This window comes from Scleropages formosus, chromosome 5 (genome assembly GCF_900964775.1).
Source record: "Scleropages formosus chromosome 5, fSclFor1.1, whole genome shotgun sequence".
NCBI lineage: Eukaryota > Metazoa > Chordata > Actinopteri > Osteoglossiformes > Osteoglossidae > Scleropages > Scleropages formosus.
This window is the reverse complement of record NC_041810.1, coordinates 28,683,893-28,702,940: the sequence shown is the minus strand read 5'-3', so window position 1 is coordinate 28,702,940 and position 19,048 is coordinate 28,683,893. Positions and strand designations below refer to the sequence as shown.

Here is a 19,048-nt window from a genome sequence, read left to right as displayed (position 1 = left end):
GAAATTCCCACAATTAGAAATTTTTGAAACAGTAATTATATATTAAATATATGACTAAAAATCTATAAGACATTGCTGACACTCGTAATTGTTTTCCTATGGGACATCTATATGTTTCATTACGGTAACTTTTGATGATGTCACGAGGTCACTTCAGCTGATTCTTCTATTCGCAGCTCTGTTGGTGCTCCGTGAGAATAATGGGAGTTCGGAGTCTTTTTGGTAGAAAACTAAATGCGTAACTTTTCCAGTCACTGCTGAAATAGGTATGACATTCAGCATGTCTTTCCCATTGCTTCGTCTGTGGCGGTTTAGAGTCTGTCAACGCGCAAGGTCAAAGGGAACTCGACGTCTTGTCTCGGTAGAAGGTAAACCTGACATAAACACGACGTGTCGTCACAATTGACCCATTATGGCATGATGATGTGACATTTAATTGTGTTTAGAGGTGTGCATGACATATATAGACGTCCAGTATTTTTCATAATGTGCCTGTGTAAACATCAGTGGCAGTGCACAGCATTTCTTTACATTTGTGGTTAATCATGTCTCATCAAGTAGAAATGAGGTAAACTACAGTACATCCACAGTTCCCACACACCCCTTGCAGGACATTTCTCAGATAATCTGTAGCTGTGTTTACGCATTTAACTATTAAATATATACTGTGTGTGTGTGTGTGTGTGTGTGTGTGTATATATATATATATATATATAAATATATATCAAATGCATAGTCTAGAGTTTACTATCTCTACTTAACTGATATCTAATCACTTGCAGACAATGACTGATCTGATTGCAGGTTCCCTCCAGGCTCTTTTTCTTGACTTTCTTTACATTATTTATCTGACACTTTTCTCCAAAGCAACTTGTAGTGTTAAGCTACTTAAAATGGTTTACCCATTTACACAGCTGGGCAGTTTTGCTTGAGCAACTGAGTGTAAGTACCTTGCTCAAGAGGGGGGCACGGTGGCGCAGCGGGTCTCTGCTGCTCTCTGGGGGGTCTGGGGTTCAGGTCCCGCTTGGGGTGCCCTGCAACAGACTGATGTCCTGCCCCTGGGTGTGTCCCCTCTCCATCCAGCCTTACGCCCTATGTTGCCGGGTTGGGCTCCGGTTTGCCGTGACCCGCTTGGGTCAAGCACTTTCAGTCTGTGTGTGTGTGCGTATACCTTGCTCAAGGGTACTGTTGCTAGAGGTGGGAGTCGAACCTGTGAGCTTCGGGTCCAAAGGCAACAGTTCTAACCTCTGCGTTACCAGATGTTGTACCGCTTGTGTGTTTGAGTGTCTTTCTTTCTTTTAGATACACAGCAGAAGACTTTTTCCTCCTCTGCCGCAAGGATCACAAGCATCCTGCACCCTAAACAAGACTGCTTGGGGAGCTCAGCTGGATTTGCACACCTTGGGACCTTGGGTAATGGGTGTGTAGACTGGTGCTTTCCCTTTTCCTGTGGCATTGTCTCCCTCTTGCATTCATTTGCAAAGGGACACTTTGCACCAGGGATTGCTACGGAAATACCAACCTCTTTCACTTCTCAGGAGAGGCTTCTGTGTATGGAGTTCAGCTCGAGGATTCTTTGGGAAAGGTGGAGGGAGCAGCACACCGCAGCAGAGCCTCCAAGGCATTGCCCGGGGTATCAAAGAGGGGGAGTATAAGAAGGTCGTGGTGATGGTGGGTGCGGGAATCAGTACTCCCAGCGGCATCCCGGACTTCAGGTGGAAGAATTGTCTGGAAACTGTTGTCTGTGTTCTATTAGGTTATTTTTATTTTTAAAAGGGTCTGTAATGTTTTACAGTGTATTTTACAGAATGTCTTTTTATAATTTGGAGATGCAAGAATGTGTTTTAATGCCTTATCCTACACTGCCAAAGCGGGATGGGCCTGTCATCACCTTGTCCTTTGTGTGGGAGATGTAGATCTGTTGTATTTTTTCTACTGTGCCCAGTGAGGGGGTGGGTTTCACTGAGTTTTGATTGTGCTTGTTGCACATTTTTAATCTGTCTCACTTGTGAAAGTGGATTCATTCTGAATATTGCTGAGCATGTTTTCCTTTGTTGTAAGCGTTTATGGCGATCAATCAAAGGAAAGACAGACGTGTACAGATTTTAATCATGTGTCATATTAAGTGACTCTTTTTTTTTTTTCCCCCCCAACAAACTTTATTAAATAAAATGTCAAACACTGCTTTGCTGAACTCCCTGTCCTATGCTGTCCTTTAACTGCGAGCTATTTTATTTATTTATCTATCTATCTATTACATTTATATCTGCAGTGTAAATATTTCCTCTTTGTACTTCCAGGTCTCCTGGGAGTGGTCTCTATGACAATCTGCAGCAGTACAAACTGCCATACGCTGAAGCCATCTTCGAGATCAATTACTTTCATTACAACCCCCAGCCATTCTTTGCTTTGGCAAAGGAGCTGTACCCGGGAAACTACCAGCCTAACCTGACGCACTACTTCATCCGACTCCTGTATGACAAGGGCCAGCTTCTGAGGCTTTACACACAGAACATCGATGGCCTGGAACGGAGTGAGTAATCCACCAGCATCTGGAGGGTGCGCTGCAAAATTGGTCTTAACACCCAGGACACACATCTCCCTGATATTCATTTAACGTGTGTTTGTGTTGTTTGTGTTTGTGTGTTTCCAGGAGCGGGCATTCCTCCAAGCAAACTGGTGGAAGCCCATGGAACATTTGCTACTGCCACCTGTACTGTCTGTCGCAAGGAGTACCCAGGAGAGGATCTGCGTGTGAGTGTCAAAATTAGATAGATTTATGTGCCGGATCACAAGTGGAGCCTAACCAGTCATCTTTTGTGGTATTTAATGTCTTTTTATCACTTTATTATCAATTGATGCTGGGGTGACATATTAGATGATGCTGGTTCCTCACAGTCCCAGGGTTGTGGATTTGATTCTAGTTAAGTCTGTGTGGAGTTTGCATGTTCTGTGTTTGCCTGGGTGCGCTGATTTCCTTCCATAATTCAAAGATGTGTTTCAAGTGAATTTGTGACTCTAAATTGTCCTTAGAGTATGTATTTGTCGGTGAATGAGTGTGTTCTGTCCAGGGTGTATCCTGCCTCAAGCCCTGTGTTTCTTGGAGTATTGATAAGTGATGGAATTCTGCGTTTTTAACTCATAATTGTAACATTTGACTGCATGATGAAGTAATAATATGTAGAGCTAAACATCCTGCCAATGCATGTGAGTTAGGGTTAAGGTGTGCTTTTACACAGATATGAAGGATAATTGTGCCAAGATTTGTTTGAGATGACAGGACAGTGGACCCCTTAAAAACTCTATGAAACCAACAAGAAACTGCTGGTATCAGAGCAAATGAAATGCATATTTAACTGTTAGCTGTTTTACTTTGCTTTTTTTCCTCATGCCCAACAGGCTGACATCATGGCGAGTGCCATTCCCAAGTGCTCTACCTGTAAGGGTATCATCAAGCCAGACATTGTGTTTTTCGGTGAAGAACTCCCCCAGCAGTTCCTCATGTACTTGACTGACTTCCCAATGGCGGATTTGCTCATCATCATGGGCACGTCTCTGGAGGTGAGGGCTGGCGGGTGGAAGAGCTGCAGGGCTCAGGATGGACATCATGAGCAGTTTGGCTCACAGCACTGAATGTGATCTGTAGATCAGGGCATGTGGACTAAGTTTCTGAAATGTTGAGTCTGCTGGCGCACTTCATTTTGCAACTGTCTGCACCAGGTGGAGCCTTTTGCCAGCCTGGCTGGTGCGGTACGCGGCTCCGTGCCCCGTCTGCTGTTCAACCGGGACGCCGTGGGGCCCTTCGCCCACAGCTCCCTGCGGCACAATGATGTTGCTGAGCTTGGCGATGTGGTGAGTGGGGTGCAGAAGCTGGTCGACGCTATGGGCTGGACAAAAGAGCTGCAGGCACTCATGGCAACCGAAGCCCAGAAGGTACTGAGCTCATTTCCACGTAGAAGTCCACATATTCGCACAGCAGGATAGAACAGTCACACACATACGCATAGTCTGAAACCGCTTGTCCCAAGCGGGGTCACTGCAAACCAGAGCCTAACCCGGCAACACAGGGCACAAGGCTGGAGGGGGAGGGGACACATCCAGGGCGGGACACCAGTCCATCACAAGACACCCCAAGCAAGACTTGAACCCCAGACCTGCCAGAGACTGGACCTGGCCAAACCTGCTGCGCCACTGCGCCCCTCCCGCCATCGAACAGTCAGTATAACATAAATCAGCATTTTTCATCCATTCAAGCCTTTTATAGCATTTTCATGGCAGCAGTTGGGAGAGTGAAGAATGAATCCGATGTGGCTAATGTGGTACACGTTAATGACAGCTATGGACAGCCGGGAGCAAGAACAACTGTTATCCAAACCCTTAGTGACAGTAACTGAGGAAAACACAAAAATGGAGCACTTTCATGGTTTCCCATTTTGACCTGCAGTAGTGGTTAATTTACAGGTCATAATATCACCCACAAAGGCCCTTTAGACCTAGCAGTTTTTTTACATGTCCATATTATCTAGATGGGAATTTAATGGCCAATAACATCCTAATTGAATTTGTATCTCCAACTTGGTGCCACAGTGGACTGCTTGTAACCCACAGGTTCCTAGCTCATCCAGACTATGGCATTAGCTTTAGTCAGACCCCCAAGGATAGCACACAGGGACCCCACCAGGAGATCAGGCATCTGTGACACCTATATACATGTGATACATGTGACAATGGTCCAGAAAGGAAAGGTGACTTCCTCTGATTCTGCTTTTTCTCTTTTCTTCTTCCAGATGGCAAGGGATAGAGAACAGTGAGGAGAGCTGGATGGGCCCTTAGAGAGGTGCACATAGGTGACAGATAGCCTCAAACCCTTGGGACAACCAGACACCCTCTATGCCCTCCCTGCATGGCTGTATGGAAAGCACCTCTCTGAATATCACAATCATTTGCCTTTTTAAGGCAGTGATGAAGGGCAGAGTTTGGGGCAGCAGGTAGAGTAGTGGTTAAGGACATACAACCTGAGGGCTGCGGGTTCAAAAGGACCTACTGTAGTAACTGTAAGGTACTTACCCTCAGTTGTTCGAGTAAAAATAGAAAGCTGTATAAATTGGTCAGGTACTTAATTCTCTGTAGATAAAAGCTTGATTGAGACCTGCCATCGTCCCTTTATTTAAACTACAGACATTGTGGAAGGATCAGGAGTGTGAAACAGCACTGCACGTCACAGTCTGTGATTTAATTGGAGTCAATTTTGATATTCTCGGAAAACAACTACAAAATTAAAAATGCAAGGGAGAAAATAGGAATAGGAGTCAAGGATTTTTATTTTTTAATGAATCTCAAATTAAATAAAGCTTGTATTAAACTGTATTAAATTCTGTCTCATGTTCATTTACTGTAATTACGGATCCTTTAAGCACGGTGGACGTTCGTGCCTAGAAATATTAAAATCTTACATATCGTAACCACCCGGTGGGTCCATAGTTGGGAATTCCCAAAAACAGTAATATACAAAAAAAAATAAAATTCCTTAATTTGAGGTCATTCACATTTGTCTGTAGATGTTTCACTGCATGGAAGGGTATCAAATTGGCTTTTCCATAACATTTCAAGCAACATAAAAGAGAACCCATAAACTTTATACATAAGAAGGAAATCTGTCTGTAAATGTTTTTTTTTTTTCTCCCCACTCTTGGACCTAGATTTACTTTGAGCTGCAAATACCTGAAGCAGAAGGGAAAGCTAAACGAAGCAGTAAATTTATGAGCCAAGCACAGCTCTCTGGGAGTCGCTTTACATTTACAAATGCTGTACGAAAGTGCTCTGGTGGAGTAAAGGTCGGTCCTGACCAATAGGAGCATGGCGTTTGGCAGACTAAACACACTCCAAAAAGTAGAAGGGAAGTGTGTGGCAGGGGTTATTAGGAGTATTTACTCATTTCTACCATAACTTTACTCTCATCAGTGCTTTTCTTTGCCTATGACATCTGAAGAGGGGGCATAGAGGGATTGAGAATAATTTCAGCACAGAAACAGTTATAAGATTACTGAGTTTACATCTTCATTACAGATATTAATTTTGCAGAGCGGCTTTGACGCCGCCCAGTGGACATGGTGGTGTTGGTGGAACAAATCGATAGTCTTTTTAGCAACTGTTTCTTGCATTTCCCACAGCTGTACGTATACAGAATCAGATCAACGGGAATAAAGGTCCTGTCCCTGTTAGGCGTCCTCCTCGTCGCTGTCGGACCTGTGTGGGTTTGGCATCTGCTGCCTCAGCATCTCAAAGTCAGCAGCCTCAAGCGCCGTCATTTGCCCGTCTGCTGTCAGCTTCATCGGCTGGATCACATGATCCCTGCAGGTAGAAGTTCCCAAAATAATTAAGGCGCTGGGCTGCTTTCCATGGAACACTTATCAAACTGGTTTTCTGCCATTTAGTCATTTCCAGTTCCATTTCGGACCTGATTATCTGCGGCGCTGCAAGCATCCACTGCGTTCCGTGGAGCGGGTTGACGGGAGAGAGAGTGAGCGGCAAATCGGAAGCTACCTGAGGACTCTGTGGGTGGCACTGAAGCAACAGCACACTAATGTACCGCGGTACCCACAGTTTCCACTAATACATCAATCCAGGCACCACGGGTCAGACTTGAACTGTGGTTTGTGCTGGAGGACACAAGCACTGCCGTCCCTGGACAAGCTACTTGAGACAGCTGGAATGGACAAACGTGGAAACGTGCCACATTTTCTCCTGATTTGAATGTGAGTATTTTTAGCAGGGGTGGCTTGGGGCTGCTGGGTTGTGACCAGTGTTGTGTAGGGAGTGGATCCCCTGCAAGGATCGACAGCGCACTCTTCCAGATGCGGACCTGACACTGCATTAATAACGTCTCTCCCTGGAGCAGTGGGGTAAGGGTGGGGTGGGGGCAAACCGTGGTGCAGCGTGGTAGGCATCTGTCAAAGGCATCATTGCTCACGGCGACAACATGCGTCACATACATGACCCACACACGCTTCCAAGCTAAGACCCCTGAATCACGCGACTTCTGCTGGTTTGCCCTTCAGCCCAGCAGTCATAACAACTCTTGCTAAAGGTCTACATGGGCACACGGTACATGTATTAGAGCCTAATGAATTTGTTCTTAGCCATTTAAAAATTGCCTGGAAAAATAAATTCTATCAATAAATAATGATCTTAAATTTTCCAGACTTATTTGGTACTGGCTGTTTAGTCCTATTGAGGGAGGCGCCACAGGCAGCTGCAGAACAGCTGACAGGTTAGCTATAAATTTTCAATTTTCCTTTGTTCCTTTGTTCTTTTACAATATTTGTGCGGTGGAGGAAGGACCGCTTACCTGGACAACTTGTCAAACATGTTGACAAGTTTCATGGCTTCCACCTCCTTCTGCTCTTCCGTCATGCCTTCCATCGGGTTGGGCTGCTCGTCTTCCACGCGCCCCGTCACAGGGTTTATCCTAGTTACGGGAAAGCAGATGACACCGAATGAGGACGACCAACCCAAGTCCAAGCCAGCCTAACCTAACTCAAGCCAACTTGCTCGCTCCCATCTTTGGTCAGGAGTACTGTGAGATGTGGGTCTGTTCCAGGCCTGACCGCACGTGATTGCTTGTCCATTTCCCCACCACTCACTTGGCCTTGGCCTGTCGGTACTCTTCCGTATCACTGTCTTCATCCTCCGAATAGTGGCCAGGGTCCCTCCCACCTCGCATCAGGCCCCGTGCAGCGAGAAGGCCTGCTGCATTGCCGTAACCCGTGTATTTGATGAATCGTGCCACTACAGAAGGGGTGTGATGCAAAATAAAATCAGACACTACCAAATCTCACACAAATTACAAAGGAATTTGTCATCCAGCCACACTAAGGGCAAATCAGAGTCACCAATTTACTTGAAACATATGTCTCTGGACTGTGGGAGGAAACCAGAGCATCTCAAGGTAACGCATGCAAACACAGTTGAAAACATGCAAACTCAACATAGGCTGAGCCGGATTCAAAACCATCTCCGAACATTTCCACAGACTGGGAATTGTGATGCACCAGTGATACTCGCTGTGCCGTTATGCCGCCCAGATGGAAGAACATGCAAAGGAAGTATTTTCGGAGATGTTCTCTGCTGTACAGGTGGCCGTAAACAAGGTATGTGGAGGAAACGGATGCCCTTCGATGGAAGCTGTGGTTCTCCCACTCACCGTTCTCCTTGCAGAGCACAAAGAGGAACTCGGCGGCGCAATGCTTCACATCCGTGTCAATGTGGGTCATGAGGCGCACCAGCTTGTTCCGCAGAGCATTTCCCACTTCGGGGCGGTTCTTCACATCACGCAGAGGGGGCAGGACCTGGCAGAGGGACCACGAAAGAGCAGATGGTTGTATCTCAGGTTGGACGGCAAAAAACCATATGTGAGTGGGACCGACCTTCATCCTCAGGAACTTCCTCGTCTCTCTGTGGATGCGGGCGCTCTCTGTCAGCAGATTAAGGGAAGGCAGAAGGGTCTCCTTCAGCTTGTTGCCCTGAAGGATACGAAACCCAAGAGAAGGTTCGATTTGATGCACAGAAGATCCACAGGTTCAAAGTGGTAAGTGACATTGATGATTTTATCAGACATATTTCTCCAAAGTCACGTGCAATTCAGGATAAACAAAAGAGCATTTTATAACAAAGAGCTTTAGATGTACACGTTCGCATGTTCACATGCTCGCTGAAGCACAGTTTGTCTAATACTGCCATCTGCCTAGCGCACATTACACAAGTAGCCACCTATACAATTGAGAGTCAGACAGAACATGTGAAAATAACCCTGACGGATGATGTGACGCAAATTTCGGTAGCTGTAGGAAATCAGGACAGGTCCTGAAAAAGATGGCTGTTGAGATTGTTCTTGAATGATGTAAGGGATTCAGCAGCTCTGAGGGAGAGAGGAAGCTCATTCCACAAATTCGGGGCCAAAAGACAGAACTTACACACTATCGATTATGGACCCCCTGTGTGTGGTAACACTAAGTGGCCAGAGGTGGAGAGGCACAGCACTTTTTCTGGGTGTGTCGGGAATCATAATTAGAAAGTGACTTTTCCATTTCTGTATGGTAAGGGCAAGAAAATGGAAAACAGCTTGAGGTCATTTATTTATCCCGCAAGTAATGTTAACTTTCCGCCCTCACGGCTCAGTCTGTCAGCACTCCTGCAGCCCATGTGGATGCCTCAATTACAGGTGTACCACGCTGAGGTCTGCACAGCTTTCATTACAGGGCCAGCTGTGCTCTGTTTTGGTCCCCAGTGCTGAGCGGTGCCCTCCAAGATGCATTTAAAAACAAAAACAGATAGTGTAGCATGTAATCACATTAGCGCCTTGCAGGTGTTTTCGCGGTGAAATAATTAAATTGCAGAAAGCGGTCCTGTTGGGATTAGCGAACATGGGTGCTGGGAGTAATACTGTGAAAAAGAGGGAGCGGCGCTCTAATGTGAGTGTACGGATTGCAAGTTATTGCAGGATCCTCAATCCTACTTCATTAACGAGATGGTTTATGGTAATGAGATACAACGGATAACTGTGTACATCAGGCCTCCAGGAGATTAATGATCCAACCCACCCGGTCGAGCCTCTTCTCCATGAAATCCAGCAGCATGTTGACTGTGTCCATATTGACGCCCATATACTCGATGGAGCCTTGTTGCACCTTGGGAGCCAGAAGCACGTCCAGGCAGAGTAGAGGCAGGTTGCCCAGGAGGTTCACTGTGTGACTGTTGAGGAACACACGCAAACACAGACACAAGTAGGACTACACACATGCCACTCGCTAACCTTAAAGGCTGTTTGGATAGCATCATTTGAATGGAGTAATCAGATTAAGAATCCATTGGGGGCAACCAGAAGAAGTAAGGCTAGGTCCATACTGGGTATTGTATTTCAAGTAAATGCTGATGGAAATGTTCAGTTTCTAAGAGTCTTCAATGGCCAAGACCTAGTGGCATCACAGAGATGCCTTTGGAGGTAACCGCCGATCCTTACCTATGGATCTCTTCTGTGCGCTCCTCACCCTCAGCTGAGCTCATGAGACAGTGTCTGAGAATGGCTCCGAGTCGTCGGTATGTGGCCGCCTCCTCCTGCCACGGAGATGGACAGGTTACCAAGACCATGGCAGAATAATTAAGTGGATCTTCAGAGTCAACAGTTCACTGACCGCTCACCTCATCCACCTGACGACGGTTGGTGTCAAAGGTGATGTTGAAGAGGATCTTTAGGATCTCCATGACTCGTTCCGTAGCCTCCCGGGTGAGTGGAGGAACTGGCGCCCCGTCCTCAGCATTGGCTCGGGTCACCTCAAAGGCGTCCACCCAACACACGCCTAGAGTGGCCTCCAGGGCATCGGACAGGAGGCTGACACCTCGCAGCTCGCGGGCCAGCTGGGCACGCGTGTCCACACGCAGCGCCGTGAAGAGGAAAGTGAGACGCAGGTCAAAGAAGCGCACCTCATGACTCCACTCGCGCCCTCGGCACTGCTTGAGTCGCTCGGCCAGGCCCGCTACAAGCCGCAGCTGGGCGCCGGCCTCCTGCGCCGCCTCACTGTTGAAGACCACGTTGCACAGGCATTTCAGAGCCTCCACAATGACTTCTACATCGGGGATCTCGGGCGCCGCGTCCTCCCCGTGGGCCAGGCCCGCGTGCCGGCTGAGCGTCTGGATGGCGGCATGGGTGGTGAAGGGTGCCAGGCTGTTCTTGTCCCGTGACAGGATGCGGATGGTCTCTAGGCAGGCCAGCTGGCAGGACGGCTGCAAGTCCCGCTCAAGGAAGCCAAGCACCAACTCTCCCAGTCGCTGAGGGGACAAAGAGAAGCGTGAGCATCACCCTCATAGCTGCTGGGAGGCTGCAGAGACGATATGAAGTTGGAGAATCATCCCCATCTCACAAGCTTCAGATCAATATCAGGCAACAAACATCAGTGCCCTACTGTTTTTTTCAGGACTCTACGTTATGATCAACATTCAGTGGTACTTCACATTGGACCCTCGTCTAAATATTATCTTCTGCATCCGAGTCAATCTTAGACTCCTCAAGTCTCAGAACGCATGAGTCTGAACATAAAGGTAGCAAAGGAAATTTCTAGAGAACCACAGATAGAAATGCAACACAAGTGGGTGGAGATGAAAACCAGCTCATCTCAGTGGCCTGCAGGTAAGATTCTGGACCGTTACAAAAGTCCTGGTTCTTGCACCCTGCCAAGAATATTCACTCAGACCAGCTTTTTTAATGGAAACCCTCGCTTTGCTGGACACATTGTTTCCTCATAACCACCTGAAGAAACTTGAAATGAGAACAGTTATTCTTTTCAAATTCTCAGTACTCATTATTCACCATATCTGGCATGAGCATCCTCATAACACTGCCAATACAACTCACAACTTCAAGGCTGTTGAGGCCTCCATAGAAAATTACCTTTACTGAAGTTTACCTTGGAGTGGCCATGTGTCCTGAGCCTTTAATTAGATACCAGACTTACCCAAAGGCTACAGATAGGTATTTCTGCAACTTCGGTAACAGGTCCTTCATCGACCATTGGGAAGAAGCACAGGATATTGACCTAAAGTCAACAAACAATTTGCTTCTGCAAACTTGGAGACAAGGGAGGAGCTGTTGTTCTGAAAAATATTTTCTTTTAACTTTCCTTTGTAGAGACTGAGCTCTTATTAAACAGTCTGGAGTTCTTTTCGAGCCCACCTGTACAATGTTTCATTTTTTTTGGTCACGCAGTCCATCTGTGGAACCACAGACTGGATGCCCGTGATCAGGCAACATCTGGTACAAATTAAGCTTTATTCCCAAGTCTTGTGTTGTGTATGCAACAACACCTCTGCGGATCGACAAAGAACAGCGACAAAGACTTATAGCAACATTTCGCTTCGCGTAATTTAGTGACGTCATTCCGGAGTGGTAAAGGGCGAAGCTGCAGCCGTAGCACACGGACACATCTGCCAAAGCTGGTCTTCCAGGTTCTGAACTAAAATAAACCCAAGGGAGATTGTGTATGCTAAGCTGATTTGCCTGATTTGTCTTAGGTTAGGATACTGTCGTCATGTGGGCCGAGTTCAAGTACCCAAGAAAACCTATTCAGTTCATCCGCAAGTATGACCACAAGAACTGTAGACAGGAACGACAATGAAAAGGACACACGACGCCTTTGTGATTGGGTGTGAGACAGGGGTTGATGTTTGCCTTACGGCCAAATATAATGTTATAATGGTTTCCAACAGGCAATGAATGATGTATGTTACCTTGCATCACCATCAATGGAAAGAAACACATGGAGCTTTATTGACTAAGCAGGAACGAGTCTACATTGCCCCATGGAATTTTCATGGTAAATGAAGGTTCATGTATACCTTTTAAACAAAATATGACATTTCCATTGTGTTTTGTTATCATATTAAGAGAGAACTGACTATAAAATTTATCTACTCATGCCATACACTATTGAATCTACTTTGGGGACCTACATGATATGCAGTGTACCGCAACCCCAGAGCTTATTTCATTGTTTTGCCCATTAATGTCCAACTGTTCTCATCTTATGTTTTCAGACATTACTTTGAATGTCAGCTTTCATAAATTTTCTATATATACATTGTTTGGTTATTACTTCATTGGGACAAAAGCTGCATATAATTCAGAAACAAGCTTTGGGTTGAGCAGCGAACTAGTTACTTGTGTTTTCTACTCATATACCTCTTGCAAGCTGCCATCCTAAAACACAGGTATGCAAGAAAAGGGTGAAAATGAAAAGTTAAAGAAGCAACAAATTCAACAATGCAGAAATATTAATTTCTAAGAAAAATCAACGTTGACTGTAATATCCATAGTCTGATACGAGCAAGGGATGCAGTTGCGCTCTCCCATGTTCACACAGTTACACAACGCAATTTGTTTCAAGCTCACTTAAAGTCAGAAGTTGTTTCTATGGAAACCAGCTTATGGGCCAAGTTTCCTGTTCCATCAGTTCTGATACTGACTCTAAAATGTTCAAACGTTGCCAGCGCACATGTGTACTTCGGTGCTGTGAGCAAGGCCGTACCTCTCGCTCGTCCTGCTGGTTGGTGCTGAACTGGAAGCACTGGCTTTGCTAAAATGAGGAAAGAGAAGACAGACATAACAGGTCAGCGCACTGCCACTTTCTGTTGCCGTTACATCACTCAGTCACGTGACTCGATGGAAAGTTCTGCAGCTACACGGGTCACTAATAGGCCCATGTTCTTTTGTCCCCATGGTGAATGTGTCCCAAACAGGAAGTGGCATCTGTGCCACAGTGAGACCCTGAGGCACCTGTCTGAATAACCCCGGAATAAAAATTAACCGGTTGTCCGACTCTTCTCCCAATGATGTCAGCAGCTTGCGTGGACAGCGGCGTCAGGCCCTGGTCAGCCTCCTCCAAGGCCAGCAACTGGCACGGACCAATTTGGACCTTAACATAATGAGACATCCATGATGTAAAGCTCACTTACCAGGTTAAAACGAGGGACCTTTGGAAGCTCTGGATTTGGCAGCATCTGAGCAATCTATTCGCGTTGCTCTTTCGCCCTAATCCAATCGCTTTAACGCACGACCACACATCCGGGGTCCCATGCTAATAGTGACGTCAAGTTGCGCCAGCAGAGAGATAGAGACCTGGTTTTGTTACGGTTTGGGCCTGAGAACATTCTGACTCAGTTCGGTAGACTTCACCTTAAAGACCGCACATCAACGCAGACGCTGCGTTTCTTATTCTTCTGAGCCAGTACCACAAAGAGTACCATGCAGTTATGTACGCTCACACACGGTTCAAGTTGTACTTACTAGTTTTTAAATTTTTTCCCACCAGTTTGAGACATGCAGCTGCGATCGGCGCTCACAATATTTGTATGGAGAATCAATGCTGTGATACTGACCATTTGGGAATAAATCTATAAAAAATATTTTTATTCACTGCATCCTCACCAGTTTTTTTTTTTAAAGTCATTTCTGGCCTGGTACAACTGTTATAAAATATCCTGTGCATTAAACCCATCTACAAAAAACCCTGATAATGTCAATCCCATTTTTGAGAAAAATATAACAAAGTGATGAGAAGATCAATTACAGTGACTGGGATCAACAGTCTACGGCCACTTCATTCAGCCTAAAATGTCTAAATTGTATTCTGTAGCTTCACATTGTGTGCCTTTACACATACATACTGCATAAATTAGAATAAATTTAGCAAGTGCGGGGGGAAAATCTCTAAATGCCACTTTGTTACATCTCCTGCAGCTTGTACTGTGGTGCAACAAGTTACCCTTTTCGACTCAAATGTAAACAATCCCGCAGGTTATATATAAATTTCATCTTTAGCATGAGCCTGATATGGAATTATCATATTTTGCTCTAATTTGAATTGATCAGCAGCATCTTCTAAATGACAGAAGTAACTGAAGGAAGAACAATTGAAGTGATCACAAAGATCAGCATGGACCTTTGTGTCTGAAAAGCATCAAAGACAATATGTCATGGGGAGTCAGGACAAAAATTGAACAATATAGAGAGTAAATGATTACAGACACTGAAGATCATCCGCAAAAAAATATTTTATGTTCATATTGAAAATCAGGAGCCTGCGATGATACAGTTTCGCAGTTCTAAATAATATGGTTGCAACACAATTACTGAGTTTCAGTTGCGAGTTACGTAAAAAAAAAACATCTTTTCGTTAATCATAATGGTTCAGGAATTGTTATTATAAAGCAAATTAATTTACACGGCGCTTTTATTTTAATTGACTAACAATCATTAATCAGGAGCGTGCAATGTTATTTACAGCTCGGCTGTGCCGATTAAATTTAACAACATGCATCAAAACACGATGCAGAGATGAGAGAAAGAAGAAATAATGATAAGCCGCAAAACAAACGTGTCAATACGATAATTCCCGTTATTACCTCTTTATTGTACGCCTGCAAAGCCATGAGCGCCGCGTCCTGATCTCCAGTTTCCATCTTCTCTATGATGGCTTTTAAATCCATTTTCATTGCCGTGTCTCACCCGCACCCGTTTATTGCCAGTTCGCTGTAAAATCATGTATGGGAGGACTGTCACTCAGCACAACACCCTGATGCCTTCACTCCCGCTCTTGCGATCCCCGCAACTCCGCGGCTCGGGGATGAGAGGATTAGTGGCACTTTGCCGAGGCGAGGAGCATTCTGGGAAATGTAGTTTCCAATGTATTAAATAGCCCTTCTTTTTCCCGCCCTTTCTGGCCATCGCACTCCGTTCGCACGATTTTATCAAATTCAGCTAAAAAAAGAGTGTTACATCTCGCGAATCTGACACCCTACAATAAATAATATAGTATATTTAAATGATGGGCTGCTGAAAAATTGGGGTTTACATGGATTTCATTCATTTTTCATCCAAACAGTCTGTGGTTACTCCATCCAGCAGAAAGCACCTTGTGCTTTATATATAAAAAGTCAACATGTCAACAGTTGCTGTGTTCTCTACGTGAGCTATAAAATTCCCCGCTCTCACTAAAGAGTATGAGAGTGACAGAGAGACTGTGTTCCACTGATGTATGAATGAGTGACCCATTGTAAGTAGTGTATCTAGCAGTGTAAGTCACCTTGGAGTAAGGTGTGTGGGATGGTAACACTACATAGAGTTCATTGGAAGTGGCTTTGGAGAAAAGCGTCTGATAAGTAAATAAATGTAAATGTGAAGAGCTTTTCCTACTGTCTCAATTTAGTTTGTGCATATATATATATATATATATATATATATATATATATATAATATGTATATATATTATATAACAAAATATACATACTGTACTAAGAAAGGTAAGCAGGCAAATAGTTGCACATTTGATTGGAAGGGTGGGGAAATAACAAGGGAATGTCAACCACAAGGGCTTGGATGGATATCTAATATGGAAAAAGGGAATGTGGTTCCTCCCTGATATGTCTCCACCTCAAAGTATGACACCCACACCAACTTGGAGAGGGGTGGAGGGACACCTTCGAGGTGCATGCTGTAAGCCACCCACCTCTTTTTATTCTGTGGGTTGCAGGATTCATTGGGTGTAACACAGCTGAAAAACAGAATGCGCTGCACCCAATTCTACCCACTGCCTTTTAGGACCACAGCTGACTCTAAGTTTTGCCCTGAGTAACAAAAAAGGAGGCCTAAACCATAGCCATGTAGTGAAGTACATTTTTTTAAAGTTTCATCCCACTTTTAACACCAGTTTGATGACATACAACTCTTTTATTACATACTCTGCAGACCACATAGCAGGTACAAACACTAGTTCACCCACCCAAATACTGTCTTTTCATGTTTTATCCATTTTCATCAACAGCTTGTCCTGTGTCAGGTTGCAGTGGTCTGAAGCTTATCCCAGAAGCATCAGTTGTGAAACAGGGTAAGGTAATCACATACACATTCACACACTATGGGAAATTTATAGTCACCAGTTCATCTGAAGATAGATCCAAAAAAGTAGCCATCGCACTGGAAAGGAGTCCGACTAAAACAGAAAATGTCTAATCGATGCCGTAATCGTGAGGTTTGGAGGAGTATGTAGTCCTGCAAAAGCATGAGCCCAGTATTGTGTTACTATATTTAAATGTTTTTAAACAAGAATGACTAGATAAGTCCAATGTCACTGACTTCTGAATTGGTCACCATGGTTACCACTCAACCATGAAGTGATTTCCATTCCTGAGATTGCAGTTGTGTTGAAGTTCAAAACATGGGTATGTTATTAGCATTATACTCGAATGAGACATGAGAGTGTCACTTTATTCAAAAAAATGTATCTCTTTGCATCTCGGCATTTAAAATGATGCCGTATATTGAACTATAGAAATGATCTTGTTGAACATTATGTGATTATGTTTAAATATTTGGCTGAGTACATGGATTTTTAATTTGTTTCCACAGACTCAGTATATCAAAACACATGTTTAATAAATGAGCTGTGTGGTAGCGCCTCACAGTTCCTGGGCTATTTGGGCCTTGGTTTGAATCCAGCAGAGTTAATATGGAGTTTGCATGTTCTTCCCATGTCTCTGTGGATTGGCTCCGGGTGCTCCTTTTTCCTCCCATACACATGCAGCGCACTGGATGCTCTAAATTGCCCATAACTACCCTGCAATGGATAGGTGTCCTTCCCAGGGTATAATCACTGGTTCCCTAACCAGGGCAAGCGGTTACTGAAAGTGTGTGAGTGTATAATAAATTTGAAGTTGTGTTAAGTACAAAAAATGACACACACTGAGTCATTGACCTATCAGTTTTCAGATTCTTTAAAGTCAGTAATTTTAAGAGCAATAAACTGATATAATGAAGCCTGTACAGAACGCCTTTAGTTTATGTAAATTTTTTTTCTTCCTCATTAAAACTGTTATGATTCCCAGAAATGACATGTGATGACTGCTATGTTTAATGGTGCGCACTCCTGGATTTCATGTAAGCCAAAGTCTAGACATTAATGTTTCTCAACAACAGCAGATGTCAAAAACAATTCAAGGACAGGAACCAATCTAAGTTAGAGATGTAAAAAACAAACCTGACTGAAAGACACTACATCCGACTCAAAACAAAATGTATCATTGGCTCTGGTCTTTATATCCGTTTTAAAAAAATCCATGGTATTGTAACAGCGCTGAGAGGAGTAAATGTGTAAATAGTTGGCATTAGTGTTTATGTGTGTGTACATAGTTGTGTGTGGTTTCTGATTGGTTGTCGTCCTATTTATGTTCAGTGTTCAAGAGTGGGATTCTGGGAAGTCCCAGGGGGAACCCCTTAACCATAGGGTGCAGCAGGGGGGCTGGGAGTGACCCAGGGGGATTCGGAGGTTTTCTGTGTCTTATACTGTCTGAAGTATCTTAAGACTGCTGCTGGAGATATGTATGCATTCAATAAAGGGCATGTTTGTTTTGTCCTGTCAAGCCAGTTTCTAGTAGCTCTGTGGGGGGGATGCTACATTGGTGTCAGAAGTGGGATGGGGCAGGATGATGAAAGGCTGGATCAGAGAGCAGCTGAACACCGAGCATTAGGAAGGAGAGAACATCAAGACAGAAGAACACTGTCCTGGGGAAAAAGTGCCTGCGGAAGTGGAGGCGGACAAGCTATGGCGGGGCACGGGTGTCCAGGGGGATGCCGGGGAAATGCACGCTAGGGGGAGGACGGCGAAGAAGAGCTGCGAGGTGCCGCTGGAGACAGGCGACCAGGTCGAGTGTGGTCTCCCTGCGCCCAGAGAAGGAGCGGCAGGAAGAGGCAGCGAACCGCCCTCGACCGTGGAGGCAGAGTAAAGTCGCCCCGCGGAGAGCGCCGCTTTCCCGAGCAGGATGGACGCCGTGCTGGACGACGCGGAGCAGTGTGCCTCGTCTGTGGACAGGCAGAGCTCCGTGTCGGAGAGGAGCGAAACCGCCGACGCTAATTCTCCCGCGGAACAGGAGTCCGTCACTTTTCGAGGAGAAAGCGCCCAGCCTGCCTGAAGCCCCGGCAAGCGTTGTTAAAGAGCGGCGCGGCGGAACAAACGCTGCAAAAAGAAGAGGGCTGCGCAGCAAGAAGAAGCGGCCAGGTTTTCGAGCGTCGCGGCGGGCTCAGCGTGCGACGAATCGCCGGAGGCGAGAGTGGCAAGCAGGGGGGCTTCGCCAGGTCCTTCGCCGGAAAACGGCCGAGCGGCGAGACGACGGGAGGCGCGAGAAAGATGTTCGCCCCCGAGAACGGAGCTGGGACAACGCGGAGCGTCTGCGGGGAGCCGTCGCGAAGGTCCCGCACAGAAGCCGGTCAGCGTCGGGGAGCGCAAGCCGCTCAGCAAAAGCCACGTGGGCGCCGCCATGTTTGGGACGTGCCACGTGCGAGGGAGGGAGGGAGTCGTGCAGGGACCGAGGCCGGGCGGACAGGGGACGAGGATGGCTGCCCCGACCCCCGAGCGCACCGCCATGGAGGACGGCGGGGACGCTGCTCTTCTTTTTGACGGGGGGCCATGTGACGACCCGTATTACTGATTCAATGTAAATAGTTGCA

At 45.7% G+C, this 19,048-nt stretch overlaps 2 protein-coding genes across 6 annotated transcripts; one reads left to right on the top strand and one right to left on the bottom strand.

Moving 5' to 3' along the window:
• Nucleotides 1-152: 152 nt before the first annotated feature.
• On the top strand, nt 153-6,246 carry sirt3 (sirtuin 3). Of its 4 annotated transcripts, XM_018765690.2 has the most exons (9): nt 153-368; nt 1,303-1,420; nt 1,539-1,715; nt 2,301-2,533; nt 2,654-2,754; nt 3,400-3,561; nt 3,721-3,933; nt 4,788-4,847; nt 6,171-6,246. In XM_018765690.2, the coding sequence occupies exons 1-8, from the start codon at nt 269-271 to the stop codon at nt 4,809-4,811; spliced, it is 1,128 nt and encodes a 375-aa protein (XP_018621206.1). In that variant the 5' UTR covers nt 153-268; the 3' UTR covers nt 4,812-4,847; nt 6,171-6,246. The 4 variants fall into 4 exon arrangements, with proteins under 4 accessions (XP_018621206.1, XP_018621205.1, XP_018621204.1 ...); XM_018765689.2 differs by having other exon boundaries at nt 4,788-6,181; XM_018765688.1 differs by lacking the exons at nt 4,788-4,847; nt 6,171-6,246 and having other exon boundaries at nt 3,721-3,998.
• On the bottom strand, nt 5,680-15,180 carry ric8a (RIC8 guanine nucleotide exchange factor A). Of its 2 annotated transcripts, XM_018765687.1 has the most exons (10): nt 14,953-15,180; nt 13,077-13,124; nt 10,198-10,824; nt 10,019-10,113; nt 9,600-9,750; nt 8,427-8,522; nt 8,204-8,348; nt 7,644-7,788; nt 7,349-7,468; nt 5,680-6,351 (listed from the first exon to the last, which is right to left on the bottom strand). In XM_018765687.1, the coding sequence occupies exons 1-10, from the start codon at nt 15,040-15,042 to the stop codon at nt 6,219-6,221; spliced, it is 1,650 nt and encodes a 549-aa protein (XP_018621203.1). In that variant the 5' UTR covers nt 15,043-15,180; the 3' UTR covers nt 5,680-6,218. The 2 variants fall into 2 exon arrangements, with proteins under 2 accessions (XP_018621203.1, XP_018621202.1); XM_018765686.1 differs by having other exon boundaries at nt 8,204-8,522.
• Between the last annotated feature and the right edge of the window lie 3,868 nt (nt 15,181-19,048).